Consider the following 22,822-nt stretch of genomic DNA (forward strand, 5'->3'; position numbering starts at 1 on the left):
AGAGCTGTCATCAAAGGACAAAGGTAGGTGATTACACAGTCATTACCCTGACAAAACATGAGACTTTCAGCATCAGACAAGAAAGGGAGAGCACCAGGTTTACAAGGGGCTTGATGTCACCACAGGAGAAAGTGCCTTTAGCAGGCGGCCTTTGAAATGGAAGTTGCCAGGGTGATGGGGGAGGGGGATACTGGAAGCAGAAGGGGAAGTGTTGCTTTTCTGCAAAGGCTTCTGGGAAGAAGATGGAGGAAATGGAACTCAATGTGCACTGGTTGGAAGAGGCTGCACCAAAAGACAGGCCCATGACCGGCTGCCGCTTTGGACCGAAGCTTGCTGAAGCTATGAGAGAAGCAATGAGATACACTTTTGGGGTTTAATGTTCTGAGCCCCCGCCACTGAAGACTTCAGGTATAAATATATGTAAAATAAACCATACTTCTAAAGACGCCACTATCTGATGTTCCTCTTTCCAAAGCAATAATTATTATTATTATTATTATTAGTAGTAGTAGTAGTAGTAGTAGTATTAGTATGATTATTATTATTATTCTACCCATCTTACTGGGTTGCCCCAGCCACTCTGGTCAGCTTCCAGAATTGTTTAAAAAACACAATAAAACGTCAAATATTAAAAAAAAATTCTATGCAGGGCTGCCTTCAGATGTCTTCTAAAAGTTGTATAGTTGTTTATCTGGTGGGAGGGCATTCCATAGGGCGGGCGCCACAACACAACCCCTGGTTAAGTGCCAAAACCCCTGGAATCCCTTGCTACCCCTCAGCAGAGATTGGGGTGGCCTGTAACACAATAAATAAAGGCTCTACATTCAGAGGACACTCAATTACTTGTGATCTATGTATATTCCAATTATTCTATGGAAGCTGACATTCTTACCACATCTGTAAAAAGATCTGCCATAAGGGCTCCACCTTTCCAACATTTAAATGTATTAAGGAAAACTGTCGCGTTAAGCTGGGCTGGTGCTAAATACCATTGATGGAACAATTTATTGCAATTTTTTTTCCCAAACTGAGGGTTTCAGTGATCCTGCTTTGACAGGGTGAAATGATTCGTAATCATTTCTAATCCCTACCTTTACACCAGGGTGTGCTAAGGCACAATTTGCAGAGGACAACTATTTCACAGGTTACGAGCAATTGCTCTTCAGGTGCCCCTTCCTGGCTAACTCCGTAATTTGAGCAACTATTAAATCGGCACCTATCCATTTCACTTAAAAAAGCGGCGGGGGTGGCAATTGTTCAGCGCGTGTTGATGACATTGTTATGATAACGTGAGATGTAAGAAGTAACCATACTAAATATTCTGCTGCTTTTCTTTCTCCCAGATGAGAAATTATGTCCTCTCCCCCCACACAGGGGTGAAATCTCTTCACCCCTTAACAATATATGAAATGGTACCTCTGATGTGCCCTTAAGGAGACTGGCATATTGGTCCCGTTCAATTGGGATTTTATCAGAGGGGCCATTGCTCAGTCAGTTTGCACCCAGGTTCATTCTCTGGTATTTCTAGGCAAAAGAATCAAGTAGCAGGTGATGGAAAAGACCCAAGATCCTGGAGAACGGCTGCCAGTCAGAGCAGAACATACTGGACTAGATGGAATCATAGAATGGGAAGGGACCCCCCAAAAGTCGTCTAGTCCAAGCCCCCTGTAATGCAGGAACCCCACCTAAAGCATCCATGGCAGATGGCCATCCAACCTCTGCTTTCAAACTTCTAAGGAAGGAGAGACCACAACCTCCCAAGAGAGTCCGTTCCACTGTCTAACAGCTCTCACGGTCAGAAAGTTATTTTCCGAATATTTAGTCCATATCGCCTTTCTTGTAACGTGAAGCCATTGGTTCAAGTCTGACCCTCCGGAGCAGGAGAAAACAAGCTTGCTCCATCTTGCATGTGACAGCCCTTAAGATATTTGAAGACAGCTATTGTATCTCCTCTCAGTCTCCTCTTTTCCAGGCTAAACATCCCCAACTCCTTCAACCATTCCTCATAAGGCTTGGTTTCCAGACCTTTGATCATCTTGCTTGCCTTCCTCTGCGCATGTTCCAGTCTGCCAATATCCTTCCTAAATTGTGGTGCCCAGAACTAGACACAAGACTCCAGGTGGGGTCTGACCAAGGCAAACCAGAGCATGACTACTGCTTTCCATGATCTGGACATTATACTCCTGTTGATGAAGCCTAGAATAGCTTTAGCTTTTTCTGCTGCTGCACCATACTGTTGACTCATGTGGTCCACCAAGACCCCTAGATCCTTTTCACATGTACTACTAGTAAGCCAGTTGTTCCTCATCTTATAGTTGTGAATCTGGACAAAGAGCCTGGCCTGGTATAAAACAGCTTCCGATGTTTTTGCTCGTCTCCTCATCTTTAGACACAGAATTCAGTGTCAACATTTGTCAACCACAGTGGAGCAGGCTGTACAACCCACACTGGGCAATGTATCATTGAGTCTGAGAGTGAAGAAAATTTGTATAGCTGCTGCACATTCATGCTGCATCTTTATGTCCTCTGTGTCCAACAATCGAATGACTGAACCCAGACGTCTTCTATTCAGCAAGCTTGCTGATCATTCTTCAAATCAATTCCATTTGCCTGATACTAAACAGGCCTCCAGTCAAAACGATCTCCCTTCGAGCAGAGGAGAGGAAAGCAAGACTCCCTTTTTATTTGGCTCCCAATGTGTGCTGTCTTTGTTGCACGACACAAGAGCTTCTGACAAGTGCTAGAATAATAGATATGCATTCAATTATTCAGAGCGGGGAAGGTAGGCCAAAGATAATTCTTACGGCGCTGTGTAATACTGTTTCATTTGTAAGAAGGAAGACAATGTGCAGAGTAGCTGTTAAGTAATTCAGTTTGATCTTCCCCAGCGCAACTAACATTCGTTACTAAGCGCTGAATTTTAATGGGAATGCTCTCCAGTTGACTTATAGAGCAATCAGAGGATGGCATGTAAAAAAGCTGTAGGTTTTCTTCTAAAATCACCATAGGGGAAACGGCTGAACTCAAAAGCCAGTGTACCAAAAAAACCAAAACAAAAACCTCACAGCCACAGTGACCTGCAAGAAAAGGTTAACCAGCAGTTCAGCTGCTGTAAGACGAAGAAGCTGAAAAGTTAAGCATCCATCACAGGACAATGAATCGTAGCTCAAAAAACCACCTCAACTGCAACCTGGAAATGTGAATGCGTCTCCTGCTATGAAAATTGCTTTCTTTACAAAGTGTCTAACAAACATATCCAAGAAAAGAACTGTGATATGGTTGTTTGTTTGAGTGACCCAATTTCACTGCTGAACAAACATTTGCAGGTTGTCTTCCAAGCATTGAGCAACCACCACCATCCCAAAAATAGAAGCAAGGGAAATGGCAACTACCCTCCACTTGATGAGAAGAGTGCAGGATCTCTCTCGCCTGTGTCCCAACCAGAACCGCTAGTGGTCAAAGTTGAGAGTTTAGTCCAGCAACAATTGGAGGACCTCAGACTCCCCAACCCCGTTAAGAGTGATGGATTATAACTGAGGAGACCTCGGCCCATAATCCACTCAGTCATGAAGCTCATTTGGTTAGCCTAAGTTAGTCATTCTCCTGCTCACCTACCTCACAAGGTTGTTGTGAGAATAATCTTGAACATTACTCTGAGCGCTCACAAGAGGAAGAGCGGGACAAAAATGTAATAAAGATATAAAATGTTGTTAAATTATTAGAGCCCTGAAGGCCCAAGAGGGAGGAAAACACATGAAAAGTACCAAGGTGAATGCCCCACAGATCCCTTATGTCACAAATGACTCCCAAAAAAGTAGGTTTTTAATGTTCAACTACAATTTGTTGAGTAAAGGGAGACAGGTGGGAGAGCAAGGCCTCCACTTTTGATCCACTTAGCATTTACCTAAAATCAGTCCCATGCAGACTGGAAGAGGGGCAGCCAAGTATGGTAGAACCTCAGTTTTCGAATCCATAATCCATTCCAGAAGTCCGTTTCGACTTCCGAAATGTTCGAAAACTGAGGATCAAAGGGCTGTCGGCAAAGTGAATGGAGAAAATTGAGAAACGCGCTTTGGAAACCATTCAACTTCCGAGGCGTGTTCGAAAACAGAAGCATTCACTTCCGGGTTTTTGGCGTTCGGCTTCCGAAATGTTCAGCAGCTGAGACGTTCAAAAACCCAGGTTCCACTGTACACTTGCTCTGGGCCTTGGAAGGCTAAGTTGGGCAACAGCAGGGGAGTGCCAGTGACTGGCTGTTTGTTTGTTTGTTTGTTTGTTTGTTTGTTGAGTTTCAACATTATTTTAACAAGACTCCCATCCCCGGACCTTGGACAAGTTCTCAATGAGCCTTCCGCCTTCCTAAAACATAGCTAATGAGAGCAAAGTAGAAGAGCTTATTCTCTCTCTGGCTGCTCCTTTTACCTCTCTAGGGAGTCCTACCTTGCATATCAAGACCCATGGCTGATACGCTGTGAAAGAGACCATTGTGTCAACGGATTCGTAGCGTTTTCAGGACTCGGATGTCTATGCAGTCTGAAAATAAACTATGAACTCATCTATAGCCTAATTGCCACATTTTGCAATGCAAGCCGCAGTCAAGAGATATTTATTTTATTCATTAAATAGACATGTATAGTATAAGCTCTATGCTATACACACCAGCTAATGAATAAAATAAATATTCCAGACTGGTGCTTATAACGCAAAATGTGGCAATTAGCATCCAAACACAGCAACGGGTAAGGCTATTGCTTATACCACTGGTATTCATTAGGCAGCTGTTAAGGGTCAATTTGGATGCAGAACATGTTTAATGGAACACATTACTGGTGTGGATAGATGTTTAAAGATAGGAGCTTCCCTCTCCTGCAGCTGTCCACATTTTCAGATTACCGTATTTTTCGCCCTATAGGACGCACCGTCCCATAAGGCGCACCTAGTTTTTTGGGGGGAAATAAAGGGAAAAAAATTATTTCCCCCCTAGGCGCGGGGATGGAGCGGGGAAGGCCCGAGCTTCCCCCGACCCCAGCCCCCAAACAGGCAGCTCTCTGCAAGCCGTGGGAGCCCAGCGCTGGCTCCCGCTGCTTGTGGAGAGGTCTGCGAAGCCTGGACGCACTGATCTCAGCGCACGCAGGCTTCGGCATGCAGGCAACTCTCCGCAAGCAGCGGGAGCGCTCCCGCTGCTTGCGGAGAGGTCCGCGAAGCCTGGAGAGCGAGAGGGGTTGGTGCGCACCGACCCCTCTCGCTCTCCAGGCTTCAGCGAAAGCCTGCATTCGCCCCATAGGACGCACATACATTTCCCCTTAATTTTTGGAGGGGAAAAAGTGCGTCCTATAGGGCGAAAAATACGGTACTTTCGCATGCTTCAGACACACACATCCCACCACAGTCGCACAGCCTAGTTCCCAAACCAATTCTCGCATTTTCCAGCTCCTTTCTACACACATACATGCAGCAGCAGTGTCAATGTTGTTGTTGTTGTTGTTGTTGTTGCCATTTGGTGTTTGGTAAGGCTGACCTCAAGGATACGGAAAAAGAGCCAAGGGAACAAAGCTGCAACAACATCCCTGTAGGAAACACAAGGGCTCCAGGCCGCCTTTCTTGACACATTCACTCATTCATTCATAAAATCTATAGCGTCTTGTCTCCTGTCTAGGCAATACCAGCGGCTAACGAAGATCCAATATATAAAATGCAGTAAATAAATGTGTATCCAATTAAGTCCTACTCAGAGCAGACCTATCAAAATTAAGGGACCTGAGATGGACATGTTGTTTAATTTCAGTGGGTCTACTCCAAGTAGGGCTAGCACTGGATAAAACCCCAAAACAACTTTTAAAAGCCAAAATAATCTGAACAGAAGCAAAGCCAAAAGCCAGTTGAAAAAGCGACAATGGCATTGTACATGTCAGAAAGGAAGAACTTTGAAATAAATTGAAAGGAAGAAATGGAACCAGAATTTGAAGGTGGTGCCACAGAGAAGCCATTTTCTGCATCTCCACCAGCCTTAATTCAGAAGACAGATGCATGCGCAAGTGCCTCCCCTCCACAGCAATAGTCCTTAACAGGCAGGCAAATTCACATGGGAGCAAGTGGTCCTTCAAGTAGCCTATTTCCAAACTATACCAGACAAAGTGAATTTTCAAGCCAACTGTGAATGCCTAAAGAGGTTCTTTGGGAGGTTGGGCAAGGCTACCTAGAGACTATACCATCAGCTGAGAGCCTCCACACTTGCTGAAAAGTATATGTTGTGCATGTCTCCATTTACTTTTTTTAGTTACTACAGATATGCTAACTCTTGCCCAGTCCATGGAGAACTTGCAACCAGCAAGCCTTCACCCCACCTCAGCAACAGACAACTGCATGGCAGTGAGATTAACGCAGGCTTGTAAATAAGCCACAAAGTTACAGGCCTGCTAAGAGGCTAAACTACTGCACTGCCATGTTGGACACAGAAAAGAGGGGAACCATCTTTTCTGTGTCCAGCATAGAAACCTGGGATACCAGTCACTAAGCAGAGGTAAATAATAATGATTTTATTCTAGGAAGTATGCTAACAGAGGAGGGTCAGAGGTGAAGGACTGACTTTCCTTCCACCAAGAGAGAGGACACAAAGAGTGTTGCATCCCACTCGCTCACTCGTACTGTATTTTATTTCCTTATTGCCTAGGAAGTTGTTAAATGCAAGGCTGGGTAAGCAATAAGGACAGATGGTTGGAAAGGGAATACAAGGGTAGTAGAATCATCTTCCTCTTATTCTCACAGTAGTGATGAGGAAAATTCTCCAGGAGCTCAACATTAAAAAAAGAAATACTTGCGTAAAATACTAACATCTCATCAGTGTTACAATGCAAAAACTAGCATTCATTTCCAATTCTCAGCGGTTGACTTTTTATCCTAATCCTGGTGTCAAGAACAAAGACAAGAGTAATTATTTGAGACTATAAATCAATTCCATTAAGCTGAACATTTACCAAGTCATGACATCAAATTAAATTGGCAATTAAATAGGCTAACATGACATTTCAAGTTCTCTACAGCGAGCACCACACTGTTTACCTCAACACATTCTCAGGATCTTCATATATATATATATTTAAATGAATCAATACATTGGGTGCAACATGACAACTTGTAACACACACAGGGTACTTTATTAAGCATTTAATTATATTGTTTCTTACTGATGCCTCTCAAAGTTGTTTAAGGCTGGAACATTAACTTACCACAGTCATTAGAAGCTTATCAAACCACTGCAGTTTGAGCTCTGATTTCGGCCACATGTCTGGTCGTAAAGCTGTCTTCAGAAGGTTGACACAACGTCGAGAGAGGAGTTCTCCTGGAGAGCCAGCCGTGTTTGAGTTGTCATTTACCTAGAAATTTAACAAGAAAAAATACTAAGCAGCAAATACTATTATTGCTGTTGTCAATATTCTAACAACAACAACAATAATTTCTATACCACGCTTCCTCTAAGGATCACAGGGCAATTTACAATATAAAAACACATAAACACAAAAAATACTGTGGTAACAAACAAAACAATCCCCCCCCCCCCAAACACAGAGAGTTTAAAAGGCTCTGCAGAAGTTGCTGGACTATAACTCCCATCATCCCACTGGCCATATTGGTTAGCACTGATGGGCATTGGAACCCAACCACTGCAGGGCCCTAGGCTACCCATCCCTGCTGTATAGAGAGGGCCAGAAAATGACAAGACAGACTTCCATGCTGAAGTAGACTCCCCCTGCAGACAAGCCCATCATTTAGCAAATGCAAACAAAAAGGGAATTGATACTATGAATTATCGTTTGTGGATATGAACAGAGGACACTTCTCTAAAAGGAGGCCCAGCGAGCTATTATTCCTGCTTCTGTGCACTATAGGGGTTGCTCCCCAACTAGAAGGCACAAAATGTATAAAAAGCACTCCAGGGCCCAGAAGAAGAGCAGATTCACCCCACAACGCCTGCTTCAGTGGTGGCCCAAAGGATACAGGAGGTGGAAGGATGTGCCTGTTTGGACAGAAGGGGCAAAGTAGGAGAAGATCTCTTAGAGGTGGGGGTGGAAGGAGATCTCCCAAACCTACTCCAAGGTTTGTGAAATATCTTCCATTTCTGGGCCCTGGGATGCTTCTTATGCATTTTGTGTTTTCTCCTGACCAGGGAGCAACCCCTATGATGCATAGAAGGAAATAGCTCCCTGGACCTCCTTTTGGATAAATCGTCTCCCACAGGGCAGCCCCCAGTGGCACCACCACCAAGAAGGCCTCACTGTACGGTCCAAGATGGCTGGTACCGGAGAAAGCACTCTTTTAATTGCAGCTGCTCTGGTTACAGTTTAATTACAGAGCACAGAGTCGGAATATGAGATTAGCAGAAACAAAGTAGAGATTGGTGTGCTCATTCTAAGCTTTTATTAAGCAGTATATACAGGACGAAGTGATCATGGCGTCCAATCACTTCAGCTCCGAGAGAGAACACAAAGTAAAAAGTACAAAAACACAACAGAGCGGAAGCGATAAGGCTAGCTTCCGTTCTCGGGCTTTCCAAGCCTAGAAAGTAAACACAGACATGTGATGTAACAGTCACACATCAGCAACGGAGGAGTGAAATGCTAACACACAGTTCCCCAGCCTAGTCTTCTCATCACCTCCTTCCTATGCTAGGCATCCCAGTGGGGATGAGAAGCAATGCATTCCATAGCCCGCAAAGTACTCCACACTGCCCATGAAAAGTCCAAGGAAGGAGAAGAGCAAATGGAACACTAAAGATCTCCCTTGAATGGAACAGTGATGCTGTCTTTTTCACACCAATCAAGCAAATCATACTGAAGAGAAGTGCACAGTACCTGGCAAGCAATTCTAATGAGGAAGTTGATGACCGTATCGGTGTGTTGCTTGTCAATTGGCTTTGAAAGGAGCGCATCAGCTCCAGGCAGTGACTGGCTGCGTCCAAATACCTGAAGAATAATAATATTAATAAAGCAGCACATCTGAAAGTACATTTGACTTGAAAAAGGGACAGCAATTTGCTGCATCCTTCTTGAAACATGCACAGTTCACCAAGAAGATATGAAAAAAGTACAGGTACATTTGAATTTTGTCTGCAAGGAAATGGGGGGGGGGGGTGACCCTTACTGCACTTATTGCGCCCGTCGCAGTCCTGAACCGCTTCACTTCTTGGCCTGAATCGACCGAAAGCCCCCTCTTCACAGCAGATGAGGTGGAACTGGCTCCTTCGCTACTGGCACCCTGATCCATATCGGAATCCGGCTTTTGGGGAGGTGGAGAGAGAGGGGAAAGAAGAGCCAAAGAAATTGAACTCAATATGGGATTTCTATACAAAGGCCAAGGATTCCATACCAGACCACGAAACAGCTGAAGTCCTCTTACCTGCTGATCTTTGATTCTTTGCAATTCCCATTTGATGACCACTTCTGCCAGGTCCACAGCCAGTTTCCTTTGCTCGATAGTAACACTGGGAGTGAAGCCCAGCCTCTGCATGGCGCTCACCATGTGCTGCACTAAATGGTGCCTCACTGGATAGTAAACCTGTGGAAATTTCCCCCACAATTATTGATATAAACATATATATTTATACCCTGCCTTTTACCTGACAGGGACTCAATGCAACTTGCAGATAAAATAAGAACAGGTAAAAATATAGAAAAAAACAATCATTAAACACAATTAAACACACATAATTACAATGAAAACAGCATGGCACCAGTCGTTTCATTAAAAGCAGTCAGTTTGCAAATGCCTCCTAGAATAAGGAGGACTTAACCTGCCAGCGGAAGGACCGCAAGGATGGAGCCAATCCAATTTCTCTAGGTAGGGAGTGCCAAAGGGAGCAGCCACCGAGAAGGCCCTCTCCTGCATCCTACCAAGCATGCCTGTGAGGGTGGCAGGACCGAGAGAAAGGCCTCCCCCAAAGATCTCAGAACCCAGTCGGAAAGCATGGACCTAAGCAGTTTGCACAGGGCTTTCTAGGACATAGCCAGCACTTTGAATTGTGCCCAGAAACAGACCAGTAGTAGAGATGCCGTAACAAGGGAGTCGTACGTTCCCTAGAACCAGCCCTAGTCCACAATCTGTCTGCGGCTCTTTGAGCCCATTTAAGTTTCTACACACTTTTCAAAGGCAGCCCCACACAGAGCATGTCACAATGGTTATCTCCCTATACAATGTTCACACCTTCTGCAAATATGACTTATCCTTCAGAATTAAGAAGGAAGAGAGTTCTCTCTCCCTTCCTCCATTCTCCTGCCACTGGAGCAAAATTAATGTTAAGTACAGGGGCTGAGAAAAAGATGTAATCTATATGTTCCCGGGAGGGTGAAGGAATTAGGAATGGACCCCATCATCGTGCTTCCAATGACATCAGGAGATACAGGAATCCAATATACGTTCAGAAATAATACCAGATATTTTCCAAGTTACAAAAAACCAACAACACATTTCAGTAACTTCCAAGCCTTGGGACGCCCATCCGAGCAAATCTCTGAATAACCCTGCACCACACCTTCTGAATGGCTGGAATGTGCCCTTGAAATTTGATAATGCTTCTTGCTTGCGGGCAGGGGGAGGAGTTCATGGATTTTGAATGGCTGTAATGTAGCATATTGTGTAAAGGTAAGAGAGACAGCCATCCTTCTGCCCACTTTTGCCTCTGGCCCTGGTATCTCCTGGAAGGTAGGTTGCACAGGAGGCAAAGTTGTGCTTGGAGTGTACAAAGTTCCCCACTCCTGCGCTAAACAGCGTTGGCAACTAGGTATTCATCAGGTGTGGAGCAATGTTGTTTTTCAGTCCAGGAGCCTCAGGTTTTTCTAACCGAGCTGATAAATATGTTTTACAGGTTATGAAGCTGGGAGCCATCTAACTCTTCCTCCTCAATTCAAGCTGTGCAAAGCAGGCCTAGGGACACACTGATTCTGCCAGTGCCTTTGAAACCTAGCAGGGTCAAAGCATTACACGGAAGAGAAAAGCCAAGCTTTCTAGTTTGTATACTGTATTTTAAGTGCCTCTGGCCGATGGATTACAGACCACTTTCATCTCAGGTTTGCGATTCTCTCTTGAGCCCACAAAGAGAGCAAATCTTTGGGGTATTATTCTAAAGTGGCAAAAGTGCTCTCGCAGTAGCTCCAAATGACCAGAAACGTTGGGAGAGGGAGTATTCACTGGACCAAGAGCACAACAGTTCTCGTCCTGCACTAAAATTACTCTCCTGGGCCCTCAGAGGCAATCCAGCCTGAAAATCAACACAAAGTACCCTTACAAAGTGTTCTGTGCTGAAACAAGCCACTCCAAATTTGATTTGTGTTCTCTGGCATTTAAGAACATCTCAGAGGGTTTCTGTGTGCACTGAAAATTTATGCCATGCAAACACCACTGATGAGGTTATTTGGGTCAAGGCCAACCCTTTGCATGACCACTTTATGGCATATTGGGGTGGGGGTGGGGAGACACGCATCTTAATGCCTAGTAAGAGACAGAGAGAACATTATGGCCGGCATCGTATCCATTCATTACACTGTTAATCCATTTTATGGAATAATGTGTGAGGAAGAAGCTTTTAGACTGGCCACTTGCTCTGAAGGAGCTCAACCAGTAATCAGACCAGATGAAAGGGTGCAAGCTCCCAGTCAATCAATGCCTTATAACCCTCAGAGGGGAGGAGCCCAGTGATGGCAGATGGAGGGGAAAGAGAACTGGTGGGGCAGGAGAGGTGCAATTTTCAACCTTGTCCCCTGGTGAGCAGGATTTCTTTGGTGTAATGCTCTCCACAGGGAGGCTCGCCCTGGCACCTTCCTTTCATATCTTTAGGGACCAGGAAAAAACATTCCTCTTCTCCTGGGCCTTTGATTAATTAAACCATCCATGGCCTTTTAAACTGTGCTGGTGGGGGGGTATTGTTTTCGTAGGTATTTTTGTGTTCCTATGCTGTAAACCGCCCTGTGATCTTCAGATGGAGAGGGCTGTAGAGAATTTTAATAAATAATAAAGATGAATACCTTGAAGTGCTGGACTATTAAATGCAAAATATGGACCAGCTGGGGAACGGTGTGACCTTCTTCCACTATGATTTTCCTTGTCCAGTGGGTCAGCATCTGGTGGCCATCTTCCATCCGAGCAGGCACTGCTGGCGTCAGAATAGCCATGGCTTGCCGGACAATGGCTCGCGCCTCCATCGCATGAGCCTTCAGGAGGCTGTGAAACACCTGAGGAGGAGGAGAACACAAACAACTGTATAAAATAAAATCCAGAAAAGGAAATAAAGGTACTATAATCCATAGGTTTTCAACCAGTGGGTCTAGACCCACAGCTGAGTCGAGAGGCTACACCAGGTGAAGTGCGCCAATGTTGATGCTGCCATGTTGGATTCCAACTAAGCCTATCTAGACCAAAGAAGGCCTTCTCAGTAGTGGCACCCTCCCTGTGCAACGCCCTCCCTTCAGATGTCAAGGAGATAAAGAATTACATAAATTTTAGAAGACATCTGAAGGCAACCCTGTTTAGGGAAGTTTTAAATGTTTTTTCTATTTTTTATATATGTTGTAAGTCGCCCAGAGTGGAAACCCAGCCAGATGGGCAGGGTAATAATAATAATAATAAACACTTGTTTTATCAATTTACATGAGTGCTGCAACATACCATTTTTTTAATAAGATACATATTTCTGGCCAATTACATGGCCACCTTCCTATATCTATCCTGAGAGAGCTCTGTATGTAGCGGGGACATCCTGTTCACTTTCCAGTCTATTTCTGTAGCTTTCTAAAAACTTCTCCCAGCAAGCAAAATCAATAGCTTCTCAGCCTTTCGGCTAAGGTTAAGTGTAAACCAAAAAACCCACCACTTTTCATTTAGTAGTAATGCTAATCTACACTGCTCTGTGAACTGACATTTTAGGGTTAACAATGTGTATTATTAAGTATAAATAAAAAGTGCAAATCTGAAAGTGGAACCCATGTGGTAGATTGTAAGTCAGAGATGGGTTTTGGATCCAAACCAGTTAAAGATCACTGTGTATAATTGATAATTTGGCGCTTTTTGTAAAACCACCAGGTGGACAACATAATGGAGGAACAGTCATTTTATTTCTATCCTCCCATGTATTGGAGTGTCTGCTCCAAGATCTTTCCAGCTCCCTGGAATCTTCCTCCAACCACAAGTACTATGATTTTCAAAACACACTTGTCCAGGAGGGTTAGACAATAGGAAGAACGGATTTGTCCACAGAGTTGTGATCATCACAACATTATCTTTGGCCCACTCATCTGAAAGCTGCACAAACAGTATAACCTGACCACCATTCTCATCATCGTGAATATCTCAAACCCCACCAAACTTTATGTTTGTAGCTAACACTCTTCCCCACCTTAGGTGAAGGGTGGTCTATAAATGAAACATTCAAAAAATGTCTATCTCTGAGGGCCTTCCCCCACTGTGAGAAGTGAAGTTACAAGGAACCAGGAAGAAGACCTTCTCGGTAGTGGCCCCTGCCCTGTGCAACGCCCGCCTGTCAGGTGTCAAAGAGATAAACAACTATATGATTTTAGAAGACATCTGAAGGCTGCCTTGCAATGGGAAGTTCTAATGTTGGAGTGTTTACTGTGCTTTCAATATTTTGTTGGGAGACGCCTAGAGTGGCTGGGGCAACCCAGCCAGATGGCTGGCACATAAAAAAATTATGATTGTTATAATGTATTTGGTACATATGTAGCCATATATACGGCCCCAACTTGGATGATTTCAAAACAGGGTGGGAAAAAATCATGGAGGACAAGGTTATCCATGGCCACAATCCATGGTTGCAGGTGGCAGTGCTTCTGAATGCTAGTTTTAGAAACCACAGGAGGCGAGATGCTCTTGTGTTCAGCTCCTGCCTGAGGGTTTCGCACGGGCATCTGAGTGGCCATTGTAAGAAGAGGATGCTGGGCTAACTGGACCTTTGGCCTGACACCACAGGTTCTTATGATATCCACTTAACATGGCTACTTAACCAATGTCCAGTTTCAAAGAATATGGGGGGGGGGCACGTTTTAAATATGAATCTACACACACATATTACCTGTAAGACTATCTTCTTGTGAATGGCGAACTTGGCAATGATGTGCGCTAGGAGCAAGTGTCCGCTGTATTTGCAGGCTGGGTCCACGCATGCCTTCGAGAGCAGGCAGGGCCAGGCAAAGGTCATGAGGCGCCGCAGCTTGCTGTTCCGGTTCTTGTTGTTGTCGTGAATGTGGTGCGGCGCATGCTCCACGAGAAGAGTGGCAAACTGCAAGAGGTAAATCCTGAGCGAATCGAGCATGTCAGCTTGCTTTTCTGGATCAAGTACCTGACCCCAAAACAGGAAAAGGAAAGGAATTTCAGGATGCATCGCCAAACAAAGCGCAAGGGGCTCGATTCACCAGGAGCTACTGCTAGGAGCTACCAAGGCTAGAACTGGGAACCTGCAGCTTTGTGCATGGCTGTTCCATGTCTTAAGACCCCAAAGGGCTGGAGAATTTCTTAAGGCAGCAAAGGTTTGCCAGGTAATGGAATGTCTCCAGCCACCCAAGGCTGGCCACAGAGAATCTTCGCACCAGGAAATGCCACAAAGGCTTCCTGATCAAGCTAGGACCTTGACTTGGAAACAAACAACAGTGCTTACTGATTTCAACTTGACCACCACCCCAACACCCAGGTTGGGTTTGTTTGCTTTTTTCCCCTCCTTAGGCTGAACTACCTTTGTTATAAATACACTGGTAATGCTTTCGGGGTTATCTCCTTCTGGGTTGGGGGGCCCCAGAAGCTGTTCTCCTTCTCCCTTTTCAAAGCTGTGCAAGAAAGCCGGATTCAGAATGTGTTGCAGAACCTGCAGATCAGGGGGGAGGGGAGGAGAAATCATTTATTTATTTATTTTGAAGGATTTCTGTCCTGAAAAGATTAAAGTGCTTCACAATAAAAGGAATTTTAAAATCAATAAAATGTAACAATCAAGGTCTCTTCTTTCCCCCCCCCCCGCAATTCTAAGTTACAATAGTGCTTTTAAAAGCAATTGATGACTGATGCTTAACCGATAACTAAGAACCTCAACTACTATGGAGAAAACTCTCCAAGTGTATCAGGCTTCTGCCAACTAAGGCTTAACTCCTTGATATCCACTTTCTTCGATCAAATTATGTGCAAGAGAGGTTAATTATGTGCCACCAAATTAGCAAACCAGCTGCAGATCTCTTATGCTTTCTATGCTTTTATTGTGGTCTTTGGCACTGAACAAGCTGTTGCCTCTGCTTCAGAGTAAATATACAGAAACACAGCAACTATGCTTACAGCAAGATATACTACACTAACAACCAGGGCAATTAATTTTAAATTATCTTAAAATTTCAGTGATAAGGTTTTTTTAATGCATAACAATGCAAGCAGGAAGCTTGCATGTCCTCTTCTAAAGTGCCAGATAATTGCAAACTTAGCAGGCAGCACTATGACTGATTAGGACCAAGAGTCACTGTGGATCCCTCTGGAAATTAAGCTTCTTCCGCCAAAAAGAGAAAGGCTGCAGGCAAACAGGTATGTCAATATTCAAGAATCGGGGCAATCACATGGAAGTTGAATAATTGTTGACTTCACCCATTATTGCTCTTCTTTAGGCTTGGCATTTTCACAGAAGTAGTTCTGCCAATTATCAAACCCTTGTTGACATTTAAGCAAGCAACTTGCATTGCCCACGGAAATGGAACCTAAAAATACCAACCCGTTTTCATTTAAATGATTTGCTTTACCTTGGCTTTAAGCTCATCTCCAAAGTTGGGATCACTGAAGTCAACAAAGCGGAAGAAGAGTGCCCGTTTTTGGGCAATGGTGTAATTTTTGGGAATCTCCTCTTCCATGTATTCTTTTAAGAAAGTCATGTTGCAGAGGAAACGGCCGGTAAAGGCCCGGAGAAGCTGGAAGAGCAGCTCTATGTCACCATAATTCCGCCTAAGGAAAAAGTAAATTATACAAGGCTAAGCAACTTCAAGCTAAGAAAGGAGTTCTGAAAAAGACGTGCTCTGTATAACGCTGAAGCACCCAAATTTCCAGTGGACACCTTACAAAGAAAGCTAGCTCCTACCAGCTGCCCAGCTAACCCAGCATTCTCCTTTCTCACCAGCAATAAATATTTTCCCATCACTTGTTAACTCAGGTGTGGGGAACCTTGGCTCTCAAGCTGTTGCTGAACTACAACTCCCATCAGACCTAGGAAGCATGGTCAATGGTCAAGAATTGATAGGAGCTGCAGCTCAACAACTTCTCAAGGACAAAAGGTTTCCCCACACCTGAGCTAAAGTGAAGTCAGCTTAGCTTCCCAACTACCCAAGAGGCCTCTGTTTAACCAGAGCATACATTAGGGGAAGGATGAGGAACCTGCGGCCTTCCAGATTTTGGATTCCAACCTTCATCGGCCCCAGACAGCTTGGCCAGTGGTCCAGGGAACAATGATGGCACCATTTTGGCTGCATAAGGACTGGCACTTGGGAGAATTGGAGAATTGCTATTAGCCTAGATCAGTAACTGCAGGCCTGGGGGCCAAGCACAGCCTTCCAGCACTCTCTCTCAAAGCTTTTGCTAGCCCTGCTTCGTGCCCTGAGTGTTTTTGCCTGATTGGAATGTATCCTTGAACTCTGGCAATGCTTCTTGCTTGTCTCGGTTGAGGACAGAGAGGGGAAGGATGAGCATCTATAGAAATGAGCCGCTTGTAACATTTGCATCAATTGTTCCACCCACTTTTGCCTCTGCCCCGCCCATCACTGCCATGTGGCCTTTGGAAGGTTGTCCAGAAGGGGATGCAGCGCTCTTGGCCATGAAAGGTTCTCCATCCCTGGCCTACACAGCAGCATTCGCAGATCGACATACTTGCAGTAATTCAATAAGCAGTACGCCAGAAGCTTTGGTTCCTTCCAGTTTGTGGCTGCCATGTTCTCCTTGCGGTGCCTTTCCTGAAAAGCTTCGCTGACCCACACTCGCCTGAGCTGGCTCACCAAGGAATGCTGGTTCGCCAGCCAGCACTCATCATTCTTCACTATAATACTTATGATCTGTCAAAACAAAAGCAAGGACATGTACGCGGTACTTAAATAGCCCTAAGCGGGTTATTAGTTATGTCCATTTAATGTTTCCTTTCCAGTAGTTCTGGAGAAAGACATTAAGAACTGCTCTCATCTCTTCAAACCATAAGGGAAATGGGATCAAAGCAGGAAGGTGGGGGAGAGGGAGGGAGCAATACAGGAGCGCATCCAGTTTAGAAGAATTTCAAAAGGAGGTCAGATACACACACACACACACACACACACACACACACACACACACAGTGCTGCCAAACTACTATATACTTTGGAAAGCGTTTTGTCTATTTGTTTTCTATGTATTCAGATGCCTCTTGAGATATCATTGCCAAACCCGGCATGAGGGTTCCTGAGGAGGCAGCAGCAGACTTCATCAATGTCTGGATGCCAGGCACAATTTTAATTCAAGATGGTGGACCAAAATGTGACTTTGGTGGCTTCTGGCACATGTTCAGCTCCCTCTCAATATATCACCACCAAATTCAGCATGAGAGTTCTGGAGGAGGGTGTCTTCATAGTCATTTGGGGGCCAGGTGTCATTTTGAACCAAGATGGTGGACCAAAAAAATGGCATACCTGTGACTTCACTCAATGTTTTTCATGACGGGTCCAAACGCACAAATTACATTATCTATTTTTTTAAAAAAATCACATTAATTTCTGGTTTCTAAAAGTTCCTGGGCAGCACCTGGCACTCCTTGCTAGTAAATACAACAACAAAGGATTAGGAATAGACTGATGGGACAAACAGAGGAGTGGGGGGAGAACGACCATTGAAATACACCAAGAAGTGTTCTTGGACAGATTCCACAAATCTCAAACCAAAACAGAAGGTGCAGGTGTGAACTATTTAGTGCAATTTGGTAGGTGGAATGCCATACCTTGATAGCCTGAAACTGGAGATCAAGGCGCATTGTGCTGGTGCTGGGAGAGCCAGGGCGAACAGCTGCTTGAGTACCGACGGGTATCAACAATGTGATGAAGCGATTTGGATTAGCTGCCAGAACATCACGCAGTGGCTTCGCATCTTTATGTTTTAAAAAGCTCTGGTTTTGAAACGATAAAAGAAAAATCTTGATGAAGGCAAGGAATTGTTTCAGAAGTCTGCCAGCAACATACATTGTGCAGTTTTACACATGGGTGCAGTGTCAGCTATATCTGAGCAATCTTACGCTTAAAATTGCCTACTTAAATATCATACATTATTTAGATCAGTCATCTCAAACTTGGTGCCCTTCAGAAAACAATGGGCTACAACAGCTATCATTAAAACACTGGCCATGCCAGCTGTGGCTGATGGATGCCAGAATCCAACAATATCTAGAGGGCACCAGATTATGAAGACTGAGCTAGAGCAGGGGGCAGACTTCCGGTCCTGATCAGGTCCAAGTCCTGATACAACAAAACGCTAATGGAGCAAATAAAGATGAAAGAACTGTTCTAATTCTTCACCTGTACACTCCCTTCCCTACGTCTCCTCCTTTATGCAGCTCCCTCCTTTCTTCAAGCTGGTAATTATATTTCTTACTATATAATAAAATTTTAAGGATGTTTTCACACTGCAGTTTGCATAGCCTCCAATAGGCAGCCATGAGAACGGCAGCGTGATGACAAAACAACAGACTGTTGCCCAGCAGGCGAGAGAGAAAGTGGACAGTCCAGACTAGCTGCAGAGGAAGAGCCAGGCCAAGACAGTTCCCCAGCAACTGTCTTGTTCTTATATGAGGTGCACCGTGACAGCCAATGATGAAGTTTCTGCCTTAGCACTGTAGGAGGCCAAGGAGGAGACAAGGCAAAGTAGGAAAGAATGGTTACTGGGGAGACGCCCCAGACATCTGTGGCTTGCATAGGCAGTGTTTTGGCAACGCTGTAAAGTGAGGAGCACAGTTTGGCCAAGTGAGCTACAAAACAAAATAGACTATCAGCAGAGTTGATGGAATAGCTGACCAATCAAAGCACTTTCCTGGAGTTTGGCTGCTGTTGCATGGGGCTCAACAGCCTGGGAAGGTTGTGCGTCTAAGAGAAGGAAAACTCCGATCCTAAACCTCTAGTGCCTTTCGGGATATCTTCAGGAGAATAAAAGCCTAAGGAGTAAACTCTGCACATATCTGGAGTGGAGGCCCTAAGACGGTTGGGTTGGTGCCTTGTACACCTCCTTCCGGCAACTCCTGCAGCCAAGCTGGTACATTGCTCTGCTTTCCTTTGGACCACATCAATGAGGCCAAGAGGGGGGGTCTGGGCAGCCCAGGACCTCCATACACACAGCCCAAGCTTGCTCCCTGAGAAGGTCACTTCGGTGCTGCTAATACAGCAGTCTGACTTCACCCCCAGAGGTACACTCCATTGTTTCTCAAGACAGATGGATGCCAACAAAAAACCTCCCTTCTTTTCCTCTGCTGCAGCCCAATGGCTGCTGCTAGGTGACAGCGGAGAAAGATCTTACACTTGCAAGCACCTTGATCATCCACCAGCATTGAAAGTCAATCAAACAAAGCAAAACACCATGAGTTACCATGAACATCCTGCTCCACTGTGGATCATTTAAGGTTGCTTCCATCATGAACAACTCAACCGTCTGTGATGGATGACGCGTCAGAAACTTTATTAATGGTTCCCTGAACGGACTGCCAGCCTGCGAAAACAAATCCCAGAGAAAAAGAAGCTTCATTTAGCATGTGGACAAGTTCAAGGCAGCTAGGGTTGCACTCTTGGGTTATGTTTTTCTAAGGACTGCAAACATGCCAGCAACGCCCAAGCCTAGAATTATGGTTTTCTCTCCAGCACATCTGAACCTTCAGTGTTTTCAGTGGGGAAATGTTTGAAATGTCACATTATCTGGCCCTTTCTCTCAAGGGCAAACTAAGCAAAACGTTTCTATATAGCTACAGTGGAATACTGTATTTCTACATGTAATTCTAATCGGACCACAAGTTTGATCTCCCTCCACTTTATGTATGTATGTATGTACGTGTGTGTGTGTGTGTGTGTGTGTGTGTGCGTGCGCGCACACACACACACACACACAGTTAAATTCTCATTTGGACCTTGAAAATCCATTAGAACTAGTTCCAAACTCTTTTAAAAATGGAATGGAGTAGAGTACAAGAGGGGTGTCCACAAATCAATGTTTTAAATCAAATGGATTCCACAGGGGAGTTGAAACAATTCAAAACACAATTAAAGCAAGTATTACAAATGGAAGAGCAGAAGCAATTAAGGAAATTAAGTGCCATTTTACCTCTATCAACATAGCCCGTTCTGTTTTCATCACAACTTCCAGTAAGGGTTTAACGAGTGTCTGAGGAGCAGCTGGGATCAGATGAAATAGGTTTATAATTGCTGAGCAAATCTTCATTTCCTACAGACAAAATGGAAACATTAGCAAGCATCCATTTACTTTAAGGCAGCGTTCGAATGCAACACACAACGGATCCTAATGGGAACTCTATTCCCCTTTCTAGGTGTTAGCATGGCTGGCAAACCAAAGCAAGGAGTTAAAACAACAACTACTTACCTAGGGCATGTAAGATAGCTGTTTTGTTTGGGGGGAGGGGGGCAATGGGTGGCTAGATGGTTCAGTTTGCTTCAATAGTGCAACTTTAAAACTTTGGGATTTTATTTTTTTTTAAAAATGGTATGACAACAGCGGTATGGAGGTTTGTGAATGTCCAATGTTGGGCACACTAACTGCGTGACTCTCTCCAAAAGGCAAAAGCTGCTGCTAAAAGCTGGCTTGTACAAAACTATAAAGGAAGAGTTCTGTTTGGCCTGCATCAGAGTTCAATTCATATGGGCTAGCAACTTCAAAATTCAACTCTATCCTCCTACAGCAGAGGCCGGTCCATTGGGGCAAGCAGGGCACTGCCACACAAACCTCAGCCTGCCTTCCTCCAGCCTCGACCTATCTGCCTTCTAAGTTACAAACAGTCCAGGAGATCACGGAAATCCTGCCAGCTTCCTCTTCCTTAGCCTCCATGTTGCCCTTGCTGAAGTTAGCAGGGAGGAGGGTGGGGACAAAACTAGAATTATCTGGCTCTACTTCCCATTGGCTCTGTTCCACCTATGGTTCAGACTCCCTGCATTCTGCCTCACCAGTCCCAAAGGTCATCAGCCACTGACCTCCGAGCTCTTCCACAGACCCCAACGCAGCAAACCTCCTGTTGACCATTTGGGTAGTTTCTTATGTAGGGTTATGACAAACACCATAGAAGGAAAAGGGGCAAGAAATTGTGCATGCATACACACGGTACATTAGGTCTAGCAAGGTGGTTGCATTTCCTGAACTGAATGAAGCAAAAGTCTCCCCACTTGAACAGAGAGGCCTGCACAGCCGCCAGACATTAGAATTAGGAGTGGGGCCTCAGTTTTTGCATTGAAATCTGTTCCTTTTAGATGTTAGCAACTCAAGAAGGCTTCCGCTCAACATATGTACAGGGAGGGAGGGAAACTGCACCAAAAACTTCCTAATTTATTCATTTAAAAAAAAGAAAACATGCTTTATAAGTCCTTCCACAGGTCACAGCAAATGCTACTGATACAACTCCGCCACAGACAAACAACAGAGGACAAGTCACAGCACTGCACTCAAGGCACAATGCACTCCGCCCAGTACATAACAAATACAGCTAACAAACCATAGCAAAACAAACCATAAAGAGAGAGAGAGAGAGAGAGAGAGAGAGGGAGGAGAGAAAGAAAGAGACAAGGGAACGGAACGGAACCCAAACAAGGAACCTCCTGGCACCTCCACTGAAAGTTCTCACCTCTACCCCTTCCATGGCAGGCTGAACCGAAACAAAACAAAACAAAAATTCACAGCGTGAACAACAACGACAACCACAAAAACGTAAATGCAAAAGAAAAGTGTATATGCTATGCTTCAGAGCAGAGTCAGAAACTGACTTTAGTAGGGTTAGATTCTCACCTCAAACTGACAGAATGGAGACAAGGAACATCTCCCGCACTCGGAAATACTCTCCTGAGGATGGGGAGGAAAAGCGTCTTTTTTTTGGTTTGGCTGTTTGTACACACACTGAATACATACAACTTCCCATATATATATCTATATATATATTTAAATCTTGCACACAAGGAGTAAGAGGAAGGATATTAAGGGATGAACGAGACAGTGAAGGCGGCATTCAGATTATCTTGGGAGACAGGCAATGTCCACAGAGACAACAGAAAAACAAACCACCTTTCGACGCTCAATAGAGTAGAACAGAACAAACCGGAATCACAAACAATACCTTTGGCAAAAAAGGTCATAGTATGGCATTTCTATATAATGTATGTACCCAGAGGAGCGCTGAGGAAAGGTAATTGTTGAGAGTGAGGAAAAGTGTGTTTTGAGTGGAAGTGTGAGCAAATGGGTGTTGATGCAGACTGGCTGAGCTTATGGGTGTGTTTGAGCAGGTGGAAAATGTGTGAGCAACTGAGCGAGTGGAACCACAGTTTTACATCATACTGTATTATTGTATTTTGCTGTTTGATTACTCTCACAAACCATTTTAATGAAAATTAAAATGAAACTTTAAGAGGTGTTTTGGGGCTAACCTAGTAAAACTGATGTGCGTCATAATAATTAACAACAGCGCTTAGTAGAATTTCCACCGGGGAGAGAACAGGCACACGTTTTTACCACCACTCAACAGAAGTCATGGCAAGGTCATAAAATGCCTGTGAATGGTTAGAGGATGGAAGCTGGATCTTCTGAGATTTGTAGGGCA

At 44.5% G+C, this 22,822-nt stretch overlaps 1 protein-coding gene across 8 annotated transcripts in view; it reads right to left on the minus strand.

Moving 5' to 3' along the window:
* Positions 1-22,822, minus strand: part of TRRAP (transformation/transcription domain associated protein) — a 158,008-nt gene that overhangs the window by 89,613 nt on the left and 45,573 nt on the right. For 2 of the 8 annotated variants that reach the window (XM_053365845.1, XM_053365843.1), the window contains exons 32-45: positions 22,018-22,071; positions 21,857-21,877; positions 20,332-20,451; positions 19,606-19,725; positions 17,975-18,139; positions 16,885-17,066; positions 15,771-15,969; positions 14,732-14,860; positions 14,075-14,341; positions 12,015-12,221; positions 9,394-9,552; positions 9,139-9,273; positions 8,850-8,960; positions 7,227-7,373 (exon numbers count right to left, since the gene is read on the minus strand). In XM_053365845.1, coding sequence (XP_053221820.1) covers positions 7,227-7,373; positions 8,850-8,960; positions 9,139-9,273; positions 9,394-9,552; positions 12,015-12,221; positions 14,075-14,341; positions 14,732-14,860; positions 15,771-15,969; positions 16,885-17,066; positions 17,975-18,139; positions 19,606-19,725; positions 20,332-20,451; positions 21,857-21,877; positions 22,018-22,071 — 2,016 coding nt within the window. Of the gene's footprint in view, positions 1-7,226; positions 7,374-8,849; positions 8,961-9,138; positions 9,274-9,393; positions 9,553-12,014; positions 12,222-14,074; positions 14,347-14,730; positions 14,861-15,770; positions 15,970-16,884; positions 17,067-17,974; positions 18,140-19,605; positions 19,726-20,331; positions 20,452-21,856; positions 21,878-22,017; positions 22,072-22,822 lie in introns of all 8 variants that reach the window. The other 6 variants (XM_053365844.1, XM_053365841.1, XM_053365847.1 and 3 more) reach the window with 5 other exon arrangements.

Source organism: Podarcis raffonei, chromosome 14 (genome assembly GCF_027172205.1).
Source record: "Podarcis raffonei isolate rPodRaf1 chromosome 14, rPodRaf1.pri, whole genome shotgun sequence".
Classification (NCBI taxonomy): Eukaryota; Metazoa; Chordata; class Lepidosauria; order Squamata; family Lacertidae; genus Podarcis; species Podarcis raffonei.